The sequence below is a fragment of the Nicotiana attenuata genome, unplaced genomic scaffold (assembly GCF_001879085.1).
Source record: "Nicotiana attenuata strain UT unplaced genomic scaffold, NIATTr2, whole genome shotgun sequence".
Lineage (NCBI taxonomy): Eukaryota > Viridiplantae > Streptophyta > Magnoliopsida > Solanales > Solanaceae > Nicotiana > Nicotiana attenuata.
Window position 1 is genome coordinate 7,570 of NW_017672278.1, and position 15,358 is coordinate 22,927.

General features: G+C 35.3%; 1 protein-coding gene across 2 annotated transcripts; it reads right to left on the bottom strand.

Annotated features, from left to right (window-relative positions):
- Positions 1-973: 973 nt before the first annotated feature.
- LOC109212585 (phospholipase D alpha 1-like) lies at positions 974-12,843 on the bottom strand. Of its 2 annotated transcripts, XM_019376236.1 has the most exons (4): positions 12,746-12,843; positions 12,549-12,651; positions 2,299-4,195; positions 974-1,812 (listed from the first exon to the last, which is right to left on the bottom strand). In XM_019376236.1, exons 2-4 carry the CDS (start codon positions 12,639-12,641, stop codon positions 1,379-1,381), a joined length of 2,424 nt encoding a protein of 807 aa, XP_019231781.1. In that variant the 5' UTR covers positions 12,642-12,651; positions 12,746-12,843; the 3' UTR covers positions 974-1,378. The 2 variants fall into 2 exon arrangements, with proteins under 2 accessions (XP_019231781.1, XP_019231782.1); XM_019376237.1 differs by lacking the exons at positions 12,549-12,651; positions 12,746-12,843 and adding an exon at positions 6,714-6,826.
- Positions 12,844-15,358: the final 2,515 nt, after the last annotated feature.

Here is a 15,358-nt window from a genome sequence, read left to right on the forward strand (position 1 = left end):
CATGTATATATACCAAGTAGGGTTGGGCCCAAACAATTACAGCTTCTCCTATGCGAAAAAGGACACATTTTCCGGACAGGACGTGCGCGGCCGCGCTTGGACCGCGCTCAGACCGCGCATATCGACTTTGATTATGCCTGACGAGCGCGGCCTTAGCGCGGCCGCGCTATTGATGCGCACTTTTCACCCTGTTCTGTTTGGAATTTGGAAAAACGTAAAACATGAAGGTTGTAGCCCTTTGAGTTTGATTTCCAACCATATATTGTGGAGCCCAAATGGAGTTCTGAGAAAAAAGTTATGTGCATTTTACTAGACAGTGAGCAATATGCATACTCGATTCTTCGTTTGTTCCAACTATCATCCGTTGACCCCCGAACACGATCCCGGCTTAATTCCTTGAGCTTTTACTCAGACTTCAAAGCTCCAAATCACTTGAATTCATTCCATAACATCTACATAGCTCGGAATCACTCCTACAAGGCATAAAACACACAATTAGTGCAAGACACTAGCGATTAAAGCTCAAACTCAATTAAAGTGCAGTAAATTTGAGTGTAATAAGCGACGAAAATACGTAATTATAGCCTATCATCAATTATGCTGGAATATTTTTCGGATTTTGAACAGTATTTTTGTTCAGATTTATCTTTACATGAAAAGTAGCTAAGTTTCGATTACTTTTATTTTTCAACTATCACTTGTAAATGTGACTATTTTTGAGTCTCACACGATATCAATGCTAGCTTAGGCGTTTAATAAGACGCTGTGCAACTTGTTGGAAAGGTCGTCTCCAACTCCAAACAAGGTATGAGCAATTGGGCATTTAGGTAACATTCTTCCTAGCAACTGAGTCGATGTCAAAAAACCAAGATGGATAATCAAATCCTTTCAATGAGAAAGCTTATCACCTCTCATTGAATAATATGGAAAAAATATTAAATTTTCTTCCAGCAATAGAATTTTTAACTTAAAATTGGAGTCTAACAAAAGAATAAAATTTCAAGAGTTTCATCCACATGGATAAAATAGTTACATAATTATTCTCTTGTAAACTGAAACGCAATTCTTGAACAACCTTAGGATTCAGAAGTTATCTCAATAAACTAGTAACACTCAATTGGTTTGACAGTAACATCATCAGCAGAAAGTACAAGAAGTAGTGGCAAGTTGGTAACCGGTAATGAAACTACATAAACTGCTGTGTATGCTAAAAAATATAGTAGCACCTTTTTGTTTCTTTTTATGGTATAATCATCCTATGTTCGAAGTTCACTCGTTCGATTAATGTGGATTCGTGCCATAGAAAGCTCCCTATAGGGGTTTTAGCGTTCCCTACCAAAGAGTACTTCATTCTCAGAGCTCGAACCCAGTGAGCTTATTAAGTAGTGAGAATGGGAGGAAGAAAATCAGATCTGGTACCGAGAACTCGAGCCTTGGTGTCAGGGAAGTATTCTGTTCCAGGTAGTTCAGTGACCTCTCCATTTTCAGTGACAGCAATAGGGTAAGTAAGCAAGTGGCCAGGCAAATCATGAACCAGGCTCTCACTTGAATACATATCCCAGTATTTGTCAGCAACTTGGTTCACTTTTCGGATGCATTCGGGGCTCTCTGGATAAAGAAAACTGTTATCTAACATGCCCAAGTGTTCATACCACAATGCCATTCTGAAGCCATGAACTTGACCCCTAGCTGGCTCCTTTACTGATAAATGAAATGGTTGGTAAGCTCCCATTGCTATTTCTGAATCTCTTGCTCCATCCATTGACCTTTGGTTTATGTTTGCTGATCCAATGATAATGTATTCATCATCCACTGCAAAAAATGAACACACAAAAACAACAATTGAGAACTTAATGTTAATATATCTCAATGTTTTCTAACTTCAACTGCAGTATTATCGAAGGCGAAAAGCGCAAAAAAGCTCTAAGGTCTGTTGGAGCTTTAAGCGCAAAGCGCAAATAAAGCATCGACTTTAACGAAGAAAGGCGCAAATGGAGAAAAACTACAAATATATATGTGTAGTCAAGACTAATATCTATAAGCATGAACATCAAATATATGGAGAAAGAAATTGAAGAGAATTTACGATAAAGTGAAATATCAATTGCTTAGTATCGCGTCTTCCGGATTACGCTCATTAGCAAGGAAAAGTATGCCTTAGAGACTTGATGACAACACTGGAGCGCCCGCTAAGCGAGCCGAAGTGCTCAACATGTTTTGAGCCTCGGTTTAGGGCTTAAGCGCGCTTTAAGCGTGCCTTTGATAATATTGTTCAACTAATTAAAGAATTAAACTTACCTATCATCATTTTGGCATGGACGTAAATCATGAAACGCCTTGCTTCTTGAGCTCTACGATAGTCCGTATCTGGTTCTGGTGTCTCAGAAGGCTCATATTCTCCTCCCTTCTTTGTTTCCCTATTGCCAAGACAAAAGAAACTCAAGTATTCCTTTGGATTTGCTACAATTCCCTTTACTTTTAGAGCTTGAATTATATCGGTGTACATCATTCGCATAGTCCTCCTCTGCCAATCCAGTATTGCTTGTACAGATCCACTCTCAGGAAGTCCTTCTGGCCACATTGGAAGCACAACATAAACCGTAAACCTTTCCCCTGCTTCGATTTTGCTCACTATCTTCAAAGACAGCTCTTTTGGGATCAAGTGCAAAGCATTGATCTCTTCATCCTTGATATCATTAGAGTACCACGAAAAAGAGCTACCTAAGAAGTACTGGTTTTCGATGTAGATGAAATGCTTTGCTCGACGAATGGCATTAATATACGCGTCCTGTATGCTTCGATCAATGATGTTGTCCTTTCCACTTATAAGGCCAGACTTTGCTGCCTCCTCAGGAACATTAGGGAAGCCGAAAGCTGCTCCCCCATCAATTGATCGAAAAACTTGAACATTCCACGTGTCATGATCGTCTGAATACATCACAGGTGAAGGTGGAGTGATAATGTTGTCGATATCCCTTAGGTTTATAAGCAAGTCCTTTCCTCCTTGCTTCCTCCACCTCTGTTCAAAATTGTAGAGTACATCCCAAGCAACTGGCCCTTCTAATCGACAATGTATATCGTGCCAAGGCTCTCTTGGTCCCCCTTTTTGTATTGATGCACCAGTGAAATTTGCTTGGTGAAAATCATCATGATGTGCTGTGTTCAATGTCCTAAAAAGGGAGTGAAATTGTGTATCATATCTACCATCACAAAGATCAATCCCACCAATATAACTCACAATTCTCCTCTTCTCCTTGTCTCCATTAGGCATTTCACCATCCACAACTACAATCTTCTGATGATGAGTGAACATTGTCCCGATTTCTATATTCTGAATAATGCTCCGTCCATCATCAGGATTTCGAGGACACAACACACAATTGACTTCAGTGTCTCGGAAAAAATTAGCAGTATCTTCGTCATGAGTAGCCATTAGTCCATCTTGTTTCAACAGACCAACTGATGTTCTGTCATCCCAAACCAGCATTAGAACTCTCACACCTTCATTAGCTTTTTTCTTAAGCAACTCCCCGAGCGTTAAGTCTCCACCCGGTTTAGGCCTCCTTGTGTCCCTTATCAAAGTGATCTCAGTATATACAGACCATCCTGTTATGTAAATCAAGTGCTTTGCATTCGTTATGGCATCGAATATGTCTTCCCAGCATCGTTGTGGCTCGTAAAACTTTCCACCGGCAAGAGGGATTTTCGGGATGAAGTTATCAGGAACATGAGAATCTTGGTAAAGTGTGACTTTGCATCCTTGTCTTTGACTAAAAAATGTGTAAGGAACACCAGGAAATCTTGTGACTTTAATCCCTCTATTCCAATTATATTCCCTTGTGACATCAAAAAACTGCAACTTCACATGAATTTTAGAGTGTCCATGCACAGGTTTTCGTTCTGTATCGAGGATTTCAAGCCATTTATCAACTTCTTCTCCATCTAGTAGTTCTTGAACTGGCAAATAAGCTCTACCAATGAGTTCTGCTCCAATTGGATTATCAATTTTGACAGTGAAGATAACATCTGCAGCCATATGAGCACAGTAAATGTGGAAAGACTCGTACCACCGCGGATTTTTGTGTTCATCCAACAATCTTGTTCTGCCAACTCTGGCTTTTTGAAGATCAATGGTTGCATATAGTCTTGAGGCTGTCTTGTTGAAGCCAATTGCTCCCTCAATGCCATGCACCACCTACAAAAAATAATAGTTATAATATGGAACTGCTAAGAAGTATACAATTTCTTATTACTGTCTCGTAACATGTCAAACTGTATAATTATAATATGGAACTGCTAAGAAGTCAACAATTTCTTATTACTGTCTCGTAACGTTTCAAACTGTATAATTACATTTCAAGCTGTAGAATTATAATATGGAACTGCTAAGAAGTATACAATTTATTGTTACTGTCTCGTAATATGTCACAACGTATAATTATAATGCTGAACTGCTAAGAAGTCTACAGTTTCTTGTTACTGTGTCGTAACATGTCAAATTGTATAATTATAATATGGAACTGCTAAGAAGTCTACGATTTCTTGTTACTGTCTCGTAACATGTCCAACTGTAAAATGTTAAAGAAGTATCAAAAGATATTTAAACTTTAATAATTATTGTAGATTAAGTGTTTAATTTAGTATTAGATTTTTAAAAATTAAGATGAATTTTCTCAAATTTTTGGATAATCTTATGCACGAAAATCATAAACCTTCCACATAGTACTCCATCCATGAAAATTGAGTAAAATCCACTTTGTCCCCTTAACCTTTAAGGATTGGGAAACAATACCCCCCTCACGTTTTGAATGGGAAAGGGAACCTCCATGTGCAATAGTTTTCCGGTGATTAAATAAATTTTTTTCTTTTTTGAATAGACAATTTTTGGAATAATCAAGTTCTTTCACTATAGCCAAAAGCTCAAGATATGACAAACTTAGGATTTAAATGATTATGGAGTCCCCCTTAACCTTCTTCTTGCATAGTTTAAGATACAATCTAATGCAAAAACGTCTTCATAATGAATTTTCAAATGTGACATTATCAACTATAATTTTGTTCAATAAAGATATTCTCAAAATAAGTAAAGTTTAATAATTGCTTTAGTATAATAATTTTAATATACAAAGAAAATATATAAATAAATTAATACTCATAGCAACAATTCATCTAATATATGTGTTACAGAATTGACTATTTTAGTGTATTTTTCCCCTTCAAATTGAAAAGCTAAAGCATCCATGGTGAATGTGCGTTCATCATATTTCTTGAATTTTGTATGCAAGATTTTTTCTTTATTGCAAAGTTTTAACAACGGCCGCAATATAACCTAAATATAATAAAAAAAATATCTTAAATTTCACAAGCAAGAAAGACGGAATTCAAGTATTGGTTTGGATTAGAAATATTATACTTCACATTTGAAATGATAGAGATAATAACTACATAGCCATTATAATCCAGGGGCGGATCTAGGGTGTAAGATACGGGTTCCCGGGAACCCAGTAACTTTTGCGTAGACCATGTATTTTTGTTAAAAATATTATTAAATATCTATAAATATCTATTTGTGAACCCAGTTATTATCGTATATTAATTTGAAATTGCGACATGAACCCATAAACATAAAATCCTGGATCCGCCTCTGTTATAATCCCACATAGTGGTAAATGTGCGTTCATCACACTTGAAATGATAGAGAGAGAAAAAATCTTTATTTTAAAAAAAGAAACTCTCGCCAAAAAATATTGCATAAGAGGTTTCTTTCCCATTCAATAACGACACTTCAGTATCAAGTTGCATGGAATTAGTAGTATGATGTGATTTTAGGTCAACCTCGTCCCCTTTTAATATCATCAATCGTCATGGTTACACACCTAAAAACCGATGCACTTGAAGATCTATATAGGACATGACAAAAAATATCTCTAAGGGTGTGTTTGGTATAACGAAAAATATTTTCCAAGAAAATATTTTCTTGAAAAACAAGTAGTAATCTTATTCATTTTCCGGTGTTTGGTACGCAAATTAAGGAAAATGACATCTCAAGAGTATTCATTAATAATTTAGATATAATAAACATGAAGCCATAACTTTCAAACCAACAACCTTCCGAACCCACATTTTTCATAAACTTTCGAACCGCTAAACTTTCGAAACCGCAGAATTTCTAACCCGTAAACTTTATAATTTCTAAACCCGTAAACTTCCAAACACATAAACCTCCGAACTCATAACTTTGGAACTTGTAAAATTTTGAACCTTTAAACCGATAAATAAAAAAACTAAAACTGAAACATATATTAAAAAAAATGTACGGGGGGAGGGGTGGGGGAGGGTGGTGCAGAAAAACGAAAAAACAGAAATTTAAAATTGCAATAAAAAAATAAGGTAAAAAAATAGAGTAATATTTTTTTTGCGGGTGGGGGTGGGGTGGGGTGGACGGGTAGTAGGGTGGGTGGTAACGAAAAAACTGAAANGGGTGGTAACGGAAAAACTGAAATTTGAAGAAAAAAAAAACTTTTTTTGGAGAGAGGGAGTGGGGTGGGTTGGTGAGGGTAGCGAAAGTTGAGAAGGAGTTTTGAAAAATGTTTTCCCTCTCTTGATAAGGAAAATATTTTCCTCCAATTGAAGGAAAATGAGTTCATATGGAAAATATTTTCATAACATTTAAGCCAACCAAACATAGAAAATTGGAAATCATACAAACATACCCCAAGTAATCTCGTCTTATTTTTATCCTTTATATGTGCAACTTGCATCTTCTGTTGAATCATAAGCTTATTGCTGTAATAGTTTGCCTTTAAACATATTCTTTGTCTACAAAATCAGAATGAAGGTACTATTTCTCTACTTATGTGGCATCTTTACTCTCTTTAATACAACATTGAATAGCTTGGTAAGCAATGATATTCCAACCGCTCCATGATACTTCCATTTATTAAATTACCCATTAATATTTATGAAAAAATTTATCTATAATAATCTAATAAAAGAACTAATTCTAAAAATAAATTGCATTGCATAAGTTGAAAATTTATTTAAACTCTATAAAAAGGAGTGGGTGGGAGAAGGGGCCCGAAAGTGATACAAATTGATTACCTAATATTAGTATAATTCAGTCAAAGATTACTCTCTTGAAAGTTGAAATCAAGCTTAAAATATCTCTAAGCCAATAATATCTTGCTTAAGGTTAGGAACAAAGTTGTGGTGGATGTGCTACCACATCTCATGAGTACATCCACAATTTTCTTTTGTGTTTTTTTTTATTGCTACCTAGCGTTTGGAAAATAGATTTGATTGAATTTTTTTTTTTTTTGAGTTGAAAATAATTTTTGAAAGTTGAATTTTTGTGTGGACATGCATTTTATTTGAAGAAAAGTAGAAGTTTTATGAGTGGAAGAAAAATTTTCACCAAAAACTGCTGGGAACTTGAATTTTTTTTTTCCCAAGACATAATCATATTTCATAAACAAATAATGTTTTCAATTTTTTTTTAAAAATAAAATCAAAATCTATGGCTAAGTGTCTAGTTTCAACTTAAAGAGCCCACTCCTCAATATTATGGTACATACAAGAGACTTCAACTGAATCAGAGTAATTTCACGTATAATTATAAATTTTACTTTATTATATTAAAATTATTTAATCATTATTTGTAATTAAAAGAATTATTTAACTTCACTTAAGTTCACGCTATTGATTAACCTATATTTTATGACTAAAAAAGTCACTCAATTTTACCTGTAAGTATCATAAAAAATATTTCTTTTCTTTCTCCTAGTGATTTTATGTGATAATTAGATAAAATTGAGTGATATTTTAGTTATAAAAAATAAGTAAATAAATATTAAGTAACTTTTTAAATAATTTTGTTTCCATAAAGTCCATTATCCATAGTATGGAGTAGGAACTTTCTTAAATTTCAACAACCCCACCACACACAATTTTTGCAATAATTGAATTCCCGCGATCCTCAAACTCCCCCATCCCCTTATCCTTGTTCAGGTAACTGACCTACTTGTCGTCTACAACCAGTATTTTAAAAGGCATGGGCGTGGGCGTAAGGCGAAGTATTTTATATATGCCTCCGCGAGGCGTAAGCCCCACAGGTATTTAGTTTTTAATATTTTATAAAATAATATAATTACGGTAAATATTTATAAACAGGTAAAATTGCATAAAAATTGAAGAAAACTATATATATATATATATATATATATATATATATATGTGTGTGTGTGTGTGTGTGTGTGTGTGTGTGTGCGCGCGCGCGCGCGCGCGCGCGCGCGCGTGTTCCATCCTCACAAAAAACTAGTCAAGACAATCTATTATACGCTACTTATAAGTACAAGTAACTTGAGTCTAAGAGAATAAAGTTTTGTACATGGACAAACAGGATGACTAACCTGCAATTTGAACTTTGAACTTGCTGCTATGAAGGAGAATGGAGTTCTCTTTGTATTTGTAAAAAAAAAATTGAATATTCGTTGCTTTTGGGAGATATTAGCAGACTACGGATAAGATAAAGAATTGGAAAAGACCATGAACTAGGGCTTCAATCAATAAAAAAAGTCTTGACTTTGAAATTTAATACATTTCAGTTCCTTTTTAAAACTTCTGAGTAATTACCAAGCTTATTTTTGAGAATTTGGGTATTATACGAAGGACTTATTCAATAAATTTTGTTTTAACTTGAAAAAGTCTTTGGGGCTTACGCCTCACTAAAAAAATACACCTAAAACGCCCGGGCGTACGCCCCGAATGGCTGGGCATACGCGCCGAATTGTTGGGCGTACACCTCATGAGACTTTCGCCCCACACCATTGCCTCGGAGCGTTTTGGTGCGCCTCGCCCCGGGGCTCGTCCCGAAAACGCATGTTAAAACACTTTCTACAACTTAGAAAAAAATGGTTCCCTTCATTTTCTTCTAACTACTGTTTTCGTTACCCATACCCTGCGTCGGGTCGAAAATAATCCACCACTTTTCGTCCAAATTCGTAAATCCTCATTTGTGTACAACTATGAACCAACTTATCGCTTACTATTGTGAAGCGTGTCAGGCTAATAGAAGAAGAAAAATAATTAAAAGAAAAAAGCAATAAACTGTACAAAACAAGACAAGATTTACGTGGTTCAACAATTTTTATCTTCTCCAAAGCCATACAACGAATAACTCTTTATTAATTAGAGAGAAAGAAGAAGTTGTGAGAAAGGTTTACAACTGAAGAAGGGGATGCCTATTTATAGGCATAACGTCTGCTAAAAAAAGTTTCAGCAAATGTGAATACGGGATAAGACGGCACCGCAAACTGCGCGCCGAATTCTTTCTTTCATATTGTGGCAGCCCAAATTTTTTGATCCTTATTTCTTCATGTCTCTTTTTTTCTTATCTTTGTTTCTTTTTCACTCGTCTTTTTCTTTTTCTTTGACTTTTCGTTTATACATATGGGTTTGTCCCATCAATTTCCACCTCAAACTCATATACATCAAGAAACAAAAATAAAAAAAGAGTTGCTATTCTCTGGTGGCACCTTCGCATTATCAATCTTGAAGGCTAATTGAGGCAGTGCACAACTTCAGTTTGTCACCACCAACAACTTTGGTTAAAATATTTGACGGATTATTCGATCCTGGTATCTTCCGTAGGAAAAGAGTTCCTTCACTTATCAACTCTGTGATATGATGATATCTCAACTGGATATGCTTCGATCTTGCATGAAACACCGGATTCTTGGCAAGATGAATTGCACTCCGGCTATCACTGAAAAGCTCACAATTGTCATGTTCTTTACCTAGCTCTTTAAGAAAATTCTTGAACCAAATCATCCATTTTCTAGCTTTTGAGATTGTCGTGTACTCTGCTTTAGTGATAGATAGAGAAACACTTTTCTGCAGTCTGGACATCCATCTAACAGCAGTACCACCTAAGGTAAACACGTATCATGTGGTACTTTTTCAACTATCTAGATTGCCGCCTAAATTTTCACCAGCAAAATCTTGTAAGATAATATTGTTCTTTTTAAAACAAAGCGCCATATGCAGTATCTTCATCAATGATGTTATTCAGCACATCATCTGATAAGTGCAACCTGATCGCACTAGCAGTCTTTTCATCGAAGTCAGCCCAATCCTCAGCTTTCATGGTATCATGCTTCTTGGCATCACTATCTAATAGGTAATACCTTGTGTAATCCTTGTTGGATGCGCAGATCCCTCATCCTTCTTTGCCATGTTGAGAAATTGCTACTCTCCATTGAATTTTACTACTTCGTACTTTCCTCCGGACATTTTTTTTTCCGAATATAGTACTACTGACCGTAAAGAGTATTTCTATGAACGAGTATAACACGTGCTCTGATACTAGTTGTTGGAAAAAATAACCCCCACAAAAATTATATTCACTCTATACAACTGTAATAAATACGGATTACTAAAAATACAGTAACCAACGACAATAATAAGAGAAACAAGGACAACAAGATTTTTACGTGCTAAACCTTCTGAATAAGAGAAAAATCACTACCCGAGTGGAGTAACTGATATCATTATAGCAAGGAATTTTAATCTTTGTAGGCCCGAGTAAAATACTCCAAAGACCACTACAACACTCAAAAGAAATAACCCTCTTTTAATATTTTCACCTCACTACAGTATCTCTCACACTCTCTATTTTCCTTACAGACTATTTTCTTATACACTGTCTGTTATGCCTCACTCTTCTCTCTCTCTCTCTTTCTGATGGTGTGTTCTCAACTTTTGTCAGGAGCTATCTATTTATAGACGTCCAATATTCCTTGCTTGCATCATGGATGACATCATCATAATGTAAATATCAAAGCTTCATCTTGTGAAAGCAATGAAAATCCGACAACCTAAATCACATTTCTTGTAGATTTGGCAGCATGGTACTTTATGCCCCCCTCCAGTCCCATACACCTAAAGGAGGTATCTCTAGTTTTTCATATAGACTTCATGCCGACAAGTTTTTTGTATAGCTCGAACTTGTCTCTTGGTATTTTCTTGGTCAACATATCCGTAGGATTTTCATTCGTGTGAATCTTCTTGACCTGCAAAGATTCATTCTCCACTTGCTCACGATTCCAATGATATCTCACATCGATATGCTTTGTTCTTACATGATACGTGGAGTTCTTGCTCAAGTCTATTGCACTTTGGCTTTCATAATAGACAACATACTCCTTCTGATGCAAGTCAAGCTCTTGAAGGAATCGGGATCGAAGAATCCATCAGATATGTTAAACAAAGTTGTCGATGTTGACAAATTGAGGCTGTGCACTGCTTCAGTTAGCCTTCACGATCGATAATGTGAAGTCTCCACCAGAGAACAATAATTTTTTTTTTATATTTTTCTTTCCTGATGCATATGGGTTTGAGGGGGAGATTAATGGGACAAACCCATATGTGTAAATGAAAAGACAAAAAAAAAAAAAAAAAAAAAAAAAAAAAGACAAGTGAAAAAGAAACAAAGATAAGAAAGAGAGAGAAATAAAGAAAGAAGGGTCGGAAAACTTGACTGCCACAATATGAAAAAAGAATTCGATGCGCTCTTGTTTTTAAATCAAGCTTAAAGTAATTCTAAGCCAAAAATATCTAGGAAAAAAATTGTGGTGGATGTGTTACCACAGCTCATGAGTACATACACTATTTTCTTTTCTGTTCTTTATATTAATAAGTGTCTATTTTCAACTTAAAGACCCACTCTTCAAAATTATTTAATCATTCTTTTTAATTAAAAGAATTATTTAACTTCACTTAAGTATCACGCTATTGATTAACCTGTTTTTAATAACTAATAAGTTATTCAATTTTACCCGTAAGTGTCATAGACAATATTTCTTTTCTTTCTCCTTGTGACTTTATGTGATAATTAGTCAAAATTGAGCGACGTTTAAGTTATAAAAAATAAGTTAATAAATATTAAGTAACTTTTTAAATAATTTTGTACAATAAAGTCCATAGTATGGAGTAGGAACTTTCTTGGTCAGGTAAGGCAACTGACCTATTTGTCGTCTATAACTAAAGACGGTTGCTCCTTTTTCTTCAAACTACTGTTTCCATTACCCATATCTTGGGTCGGATCCGAAATAATCCACCACTTTGAACCAAATTCCAAATTCCTAATTTGTGTACTGTACAACTTATCGCTCACAACTAAGAAGAAGTCAGTGCAGTATTCTTCTGAAACCATAGATCTAATCAAAGCAGAAATTAATGTGGCATTATTTTCCTCTATTTGTGTACTGAACGGATCATAACCAACAATAAAGGCAAAAGAAATGAAAATACTATCAGTGGAGAAGTCACACCAACACTCCTTGTCGGAAAATTATAATGTGTAGCTGCGTAAATTTTTTTTATGCATATATACTACACCCTTGTATTTTTTGTGAGTTTACTTTTTATATTTTGACTGTTCTTGCTGAAAATTCTGGCTCTGCCACTGACTACTCTCGCATATGTTTTCATGGACATACTGATACTAATTAAATTGAAGTGTGGAAAGGAAAGGATAGTTTTGAACGCACCTTATTGAAAAGTTCTTTGCCAAAATTAGTATGGATTTTATCGACCTCGAATATAGTAGCATGAAGAGTACCATGTAGCAGAATTTGTGCCATCTTCCTTCCCCTGAAACAAAGTACATACCGTATTATTAGGTTAGAATAATAAGATTTATTTGTTGCATATGAAGAAGAAGAAGAGGAGGAGGAGGATTAGTTACCTGCTTAGCTTTAAACTTGAGCTGATGAATAAGAAAGTCTTTAGATAAAGTAATAAAATTCAGAAAATATCAAGTAGAAGTCATGTATATATATATATATATATGAGGAGATGTGAACAGGTATCTTTGAGAATGAAGTAATTAGATGCTAGACGTTGACATTCAGAAATTTTTTTAAAAAATAATTAAAAATCATTTCCAAAGAAATGCTCACACTCACCTTTAAGTTTGAATTAATCTTTTCTACTTAATTATAAATTAGTTTCTTGATTAGCGCACTGATAGAAGATTGTTATTGGCTTTAGATGCTTATTACTTACTCCCGAGAAAATAATCATCATCCCACGAGGTACACGTGTACCTTAGAATTGTTAAGATACTGTTAAGTCTACAACTCTGACAGGAACAGAATTACTTACCCAAGTTTTTAATAACCATGTGGCTATTTTTGTTCTGCAGCACGCCACATAAGAGTTTTCTAAAAAAGATGTTTTACATTTTTCTAACTCGAAAACAGAACATTTGATTAAGCATAAAAATTTTAATCCATCTCATTCTTTTTTGTTTCCAAGAATTTACTCTGCCCTTCTTTTCCTTTTAGCAGTTTATCAATGACGTGCTCTCGCAAATTGTGAATGGTTACGATATCTTATTTGGAATTCTAGATCTAAGTTTACAAAGCATGAAGACAAGAAAGACTAAGTTTTTCCTTTACACTAAAGTAGAAATCATAAAATACAATTGTCATTGCCTCATTGGTCGTCTTAAACCTCGATCTCAGCCTCAAGGGTCTAAAATCACATTGATAGATCAGCAGTGCCGACAATCAAGGTGGAGTAGTTAATTTGGAAGTGGATGTCTTGCTATGGTCAATTGATACAACCAAGAGAGTCACACCATATTGAGGTGGGAAAGTTCAAAACTAAATAAATTTCACATCAGCACATTCCAATACAATGTAGTGTAAGAAAAATGGGCTTATATTATCAAATTTTTTAATACTCCCTTCGTCTCATTTTATTTGTCATGATTCTCTTGTACACGTGCTTTAAGAAAAATTAATAAGGATGGGATTTTAACTACTTTACCCTTATTCATGTCTTAATATTTAATCTTTCTTTATTGGTATTTGAACAAAGTTATTCATAATTGAGGTATTTGAAGTCTTCAAGGATAATTATTACTAAGGGTAAACATAAAAAAGTATTAATTTTGTCTTGAACTTCTAAAGTGACAAATAATTTGAGACAACTATTTTTAGTAACTACGACTGATAATATGAGACGGAGGGAGTATATTTAAGTATCCGAGTTTGATGATAGTCCATAAATGCGAGGCCATTATAAGTGTGATAATTAGTTTCGTGCACTTTAGGTGCTCGGTGAGTCTAGTACGGCTGTCACGACCCAAAATCCAGTATAGGTCGTGATGGAGCCTAATGGCGCCGTCAGGCAAGCCAACGATGACTGATCAACTAATTACTCATTTTATTACTTTTGAAATCATAATTTCCAATAATTAAATAGTATGAAATAGAATTTACAAGATAAAAGGATAATAATCACGTGAACTACCCTACTGAACATTCAGTAGAAACCCCCAAAACCCGGTGTCACAAGTGCATGAGCATCTGCTAAGGAGTACAATAATAATACAACATCTGTCTGGAATACAGGTTAGACAGGAAAATATAAATAACGCTGATGGAGACTTTGTATACTGCAGATCGTAATATAAAATGCTGCTCACCGTATAGTCCCCGTAATAGCTGCGCCTCTGCGCCCAAAAGACCACAAAAAATGTAAACCTGCACAATAAGTGCAGAAGTGTAGTATGAGTGCGTAAATCAATGCGTACCCAGTAAATATCTAGCCTAACCTCGGAGAAGTAGTGATGAGGGATCGACATCGACACTTACTAGTGGTCCAATGAATCAAATGCAGTAGAAAGTAAACAGATGTGAGGCAGAGTAAACAAACGAAATAAACAAGTACAAATACGGGGTACAATTCTCCTCTCAACAATAAACTCAAGCTCTCAATTAGCAGTTACCTCCTCAACCGGAGTATATATATAATGGACCTCACCAGATAGGTCGTCGTAACTCAAATACGGAAAACTCACAGATACACTAGCTTCTTGTCGAATATTACGCACGATTCCATAAGAGTATCTTATAGAAATACCGAGGCGTGCGGCCTGATCCCATCATACTGTGTGCACTACCGAGAGTCGAACGGCATGAAATTTAGATGCATCTATTATACTGCCGAGGCGAATGACTCGCTCCCATGAGAGTGTGGTGCATAATCCTGCCGAAGCGAACGGCCCGATCCCATTAGAGTAAGAAGCTTTAACGGGTCCTTGACCTTACTCACAAATAAGTATGAGTTATAAATTTATTTTAAAGGAAAACCTTTCGATGAAAACGCATAGCGCGGGAGAAATTCATAAGAGGAGTACAACTAATCCGCGGCAAAATCATGAAGCTCGTCAAATCTCTACAATAGCAAGTCTATTACTCTACGCAAGTCTAGTATCAAGTCGTAGCATAAAATAAAGGAATTTAATAGGCGAGGGATAACTCAAATAGTATAGCTATAGCATGATGGG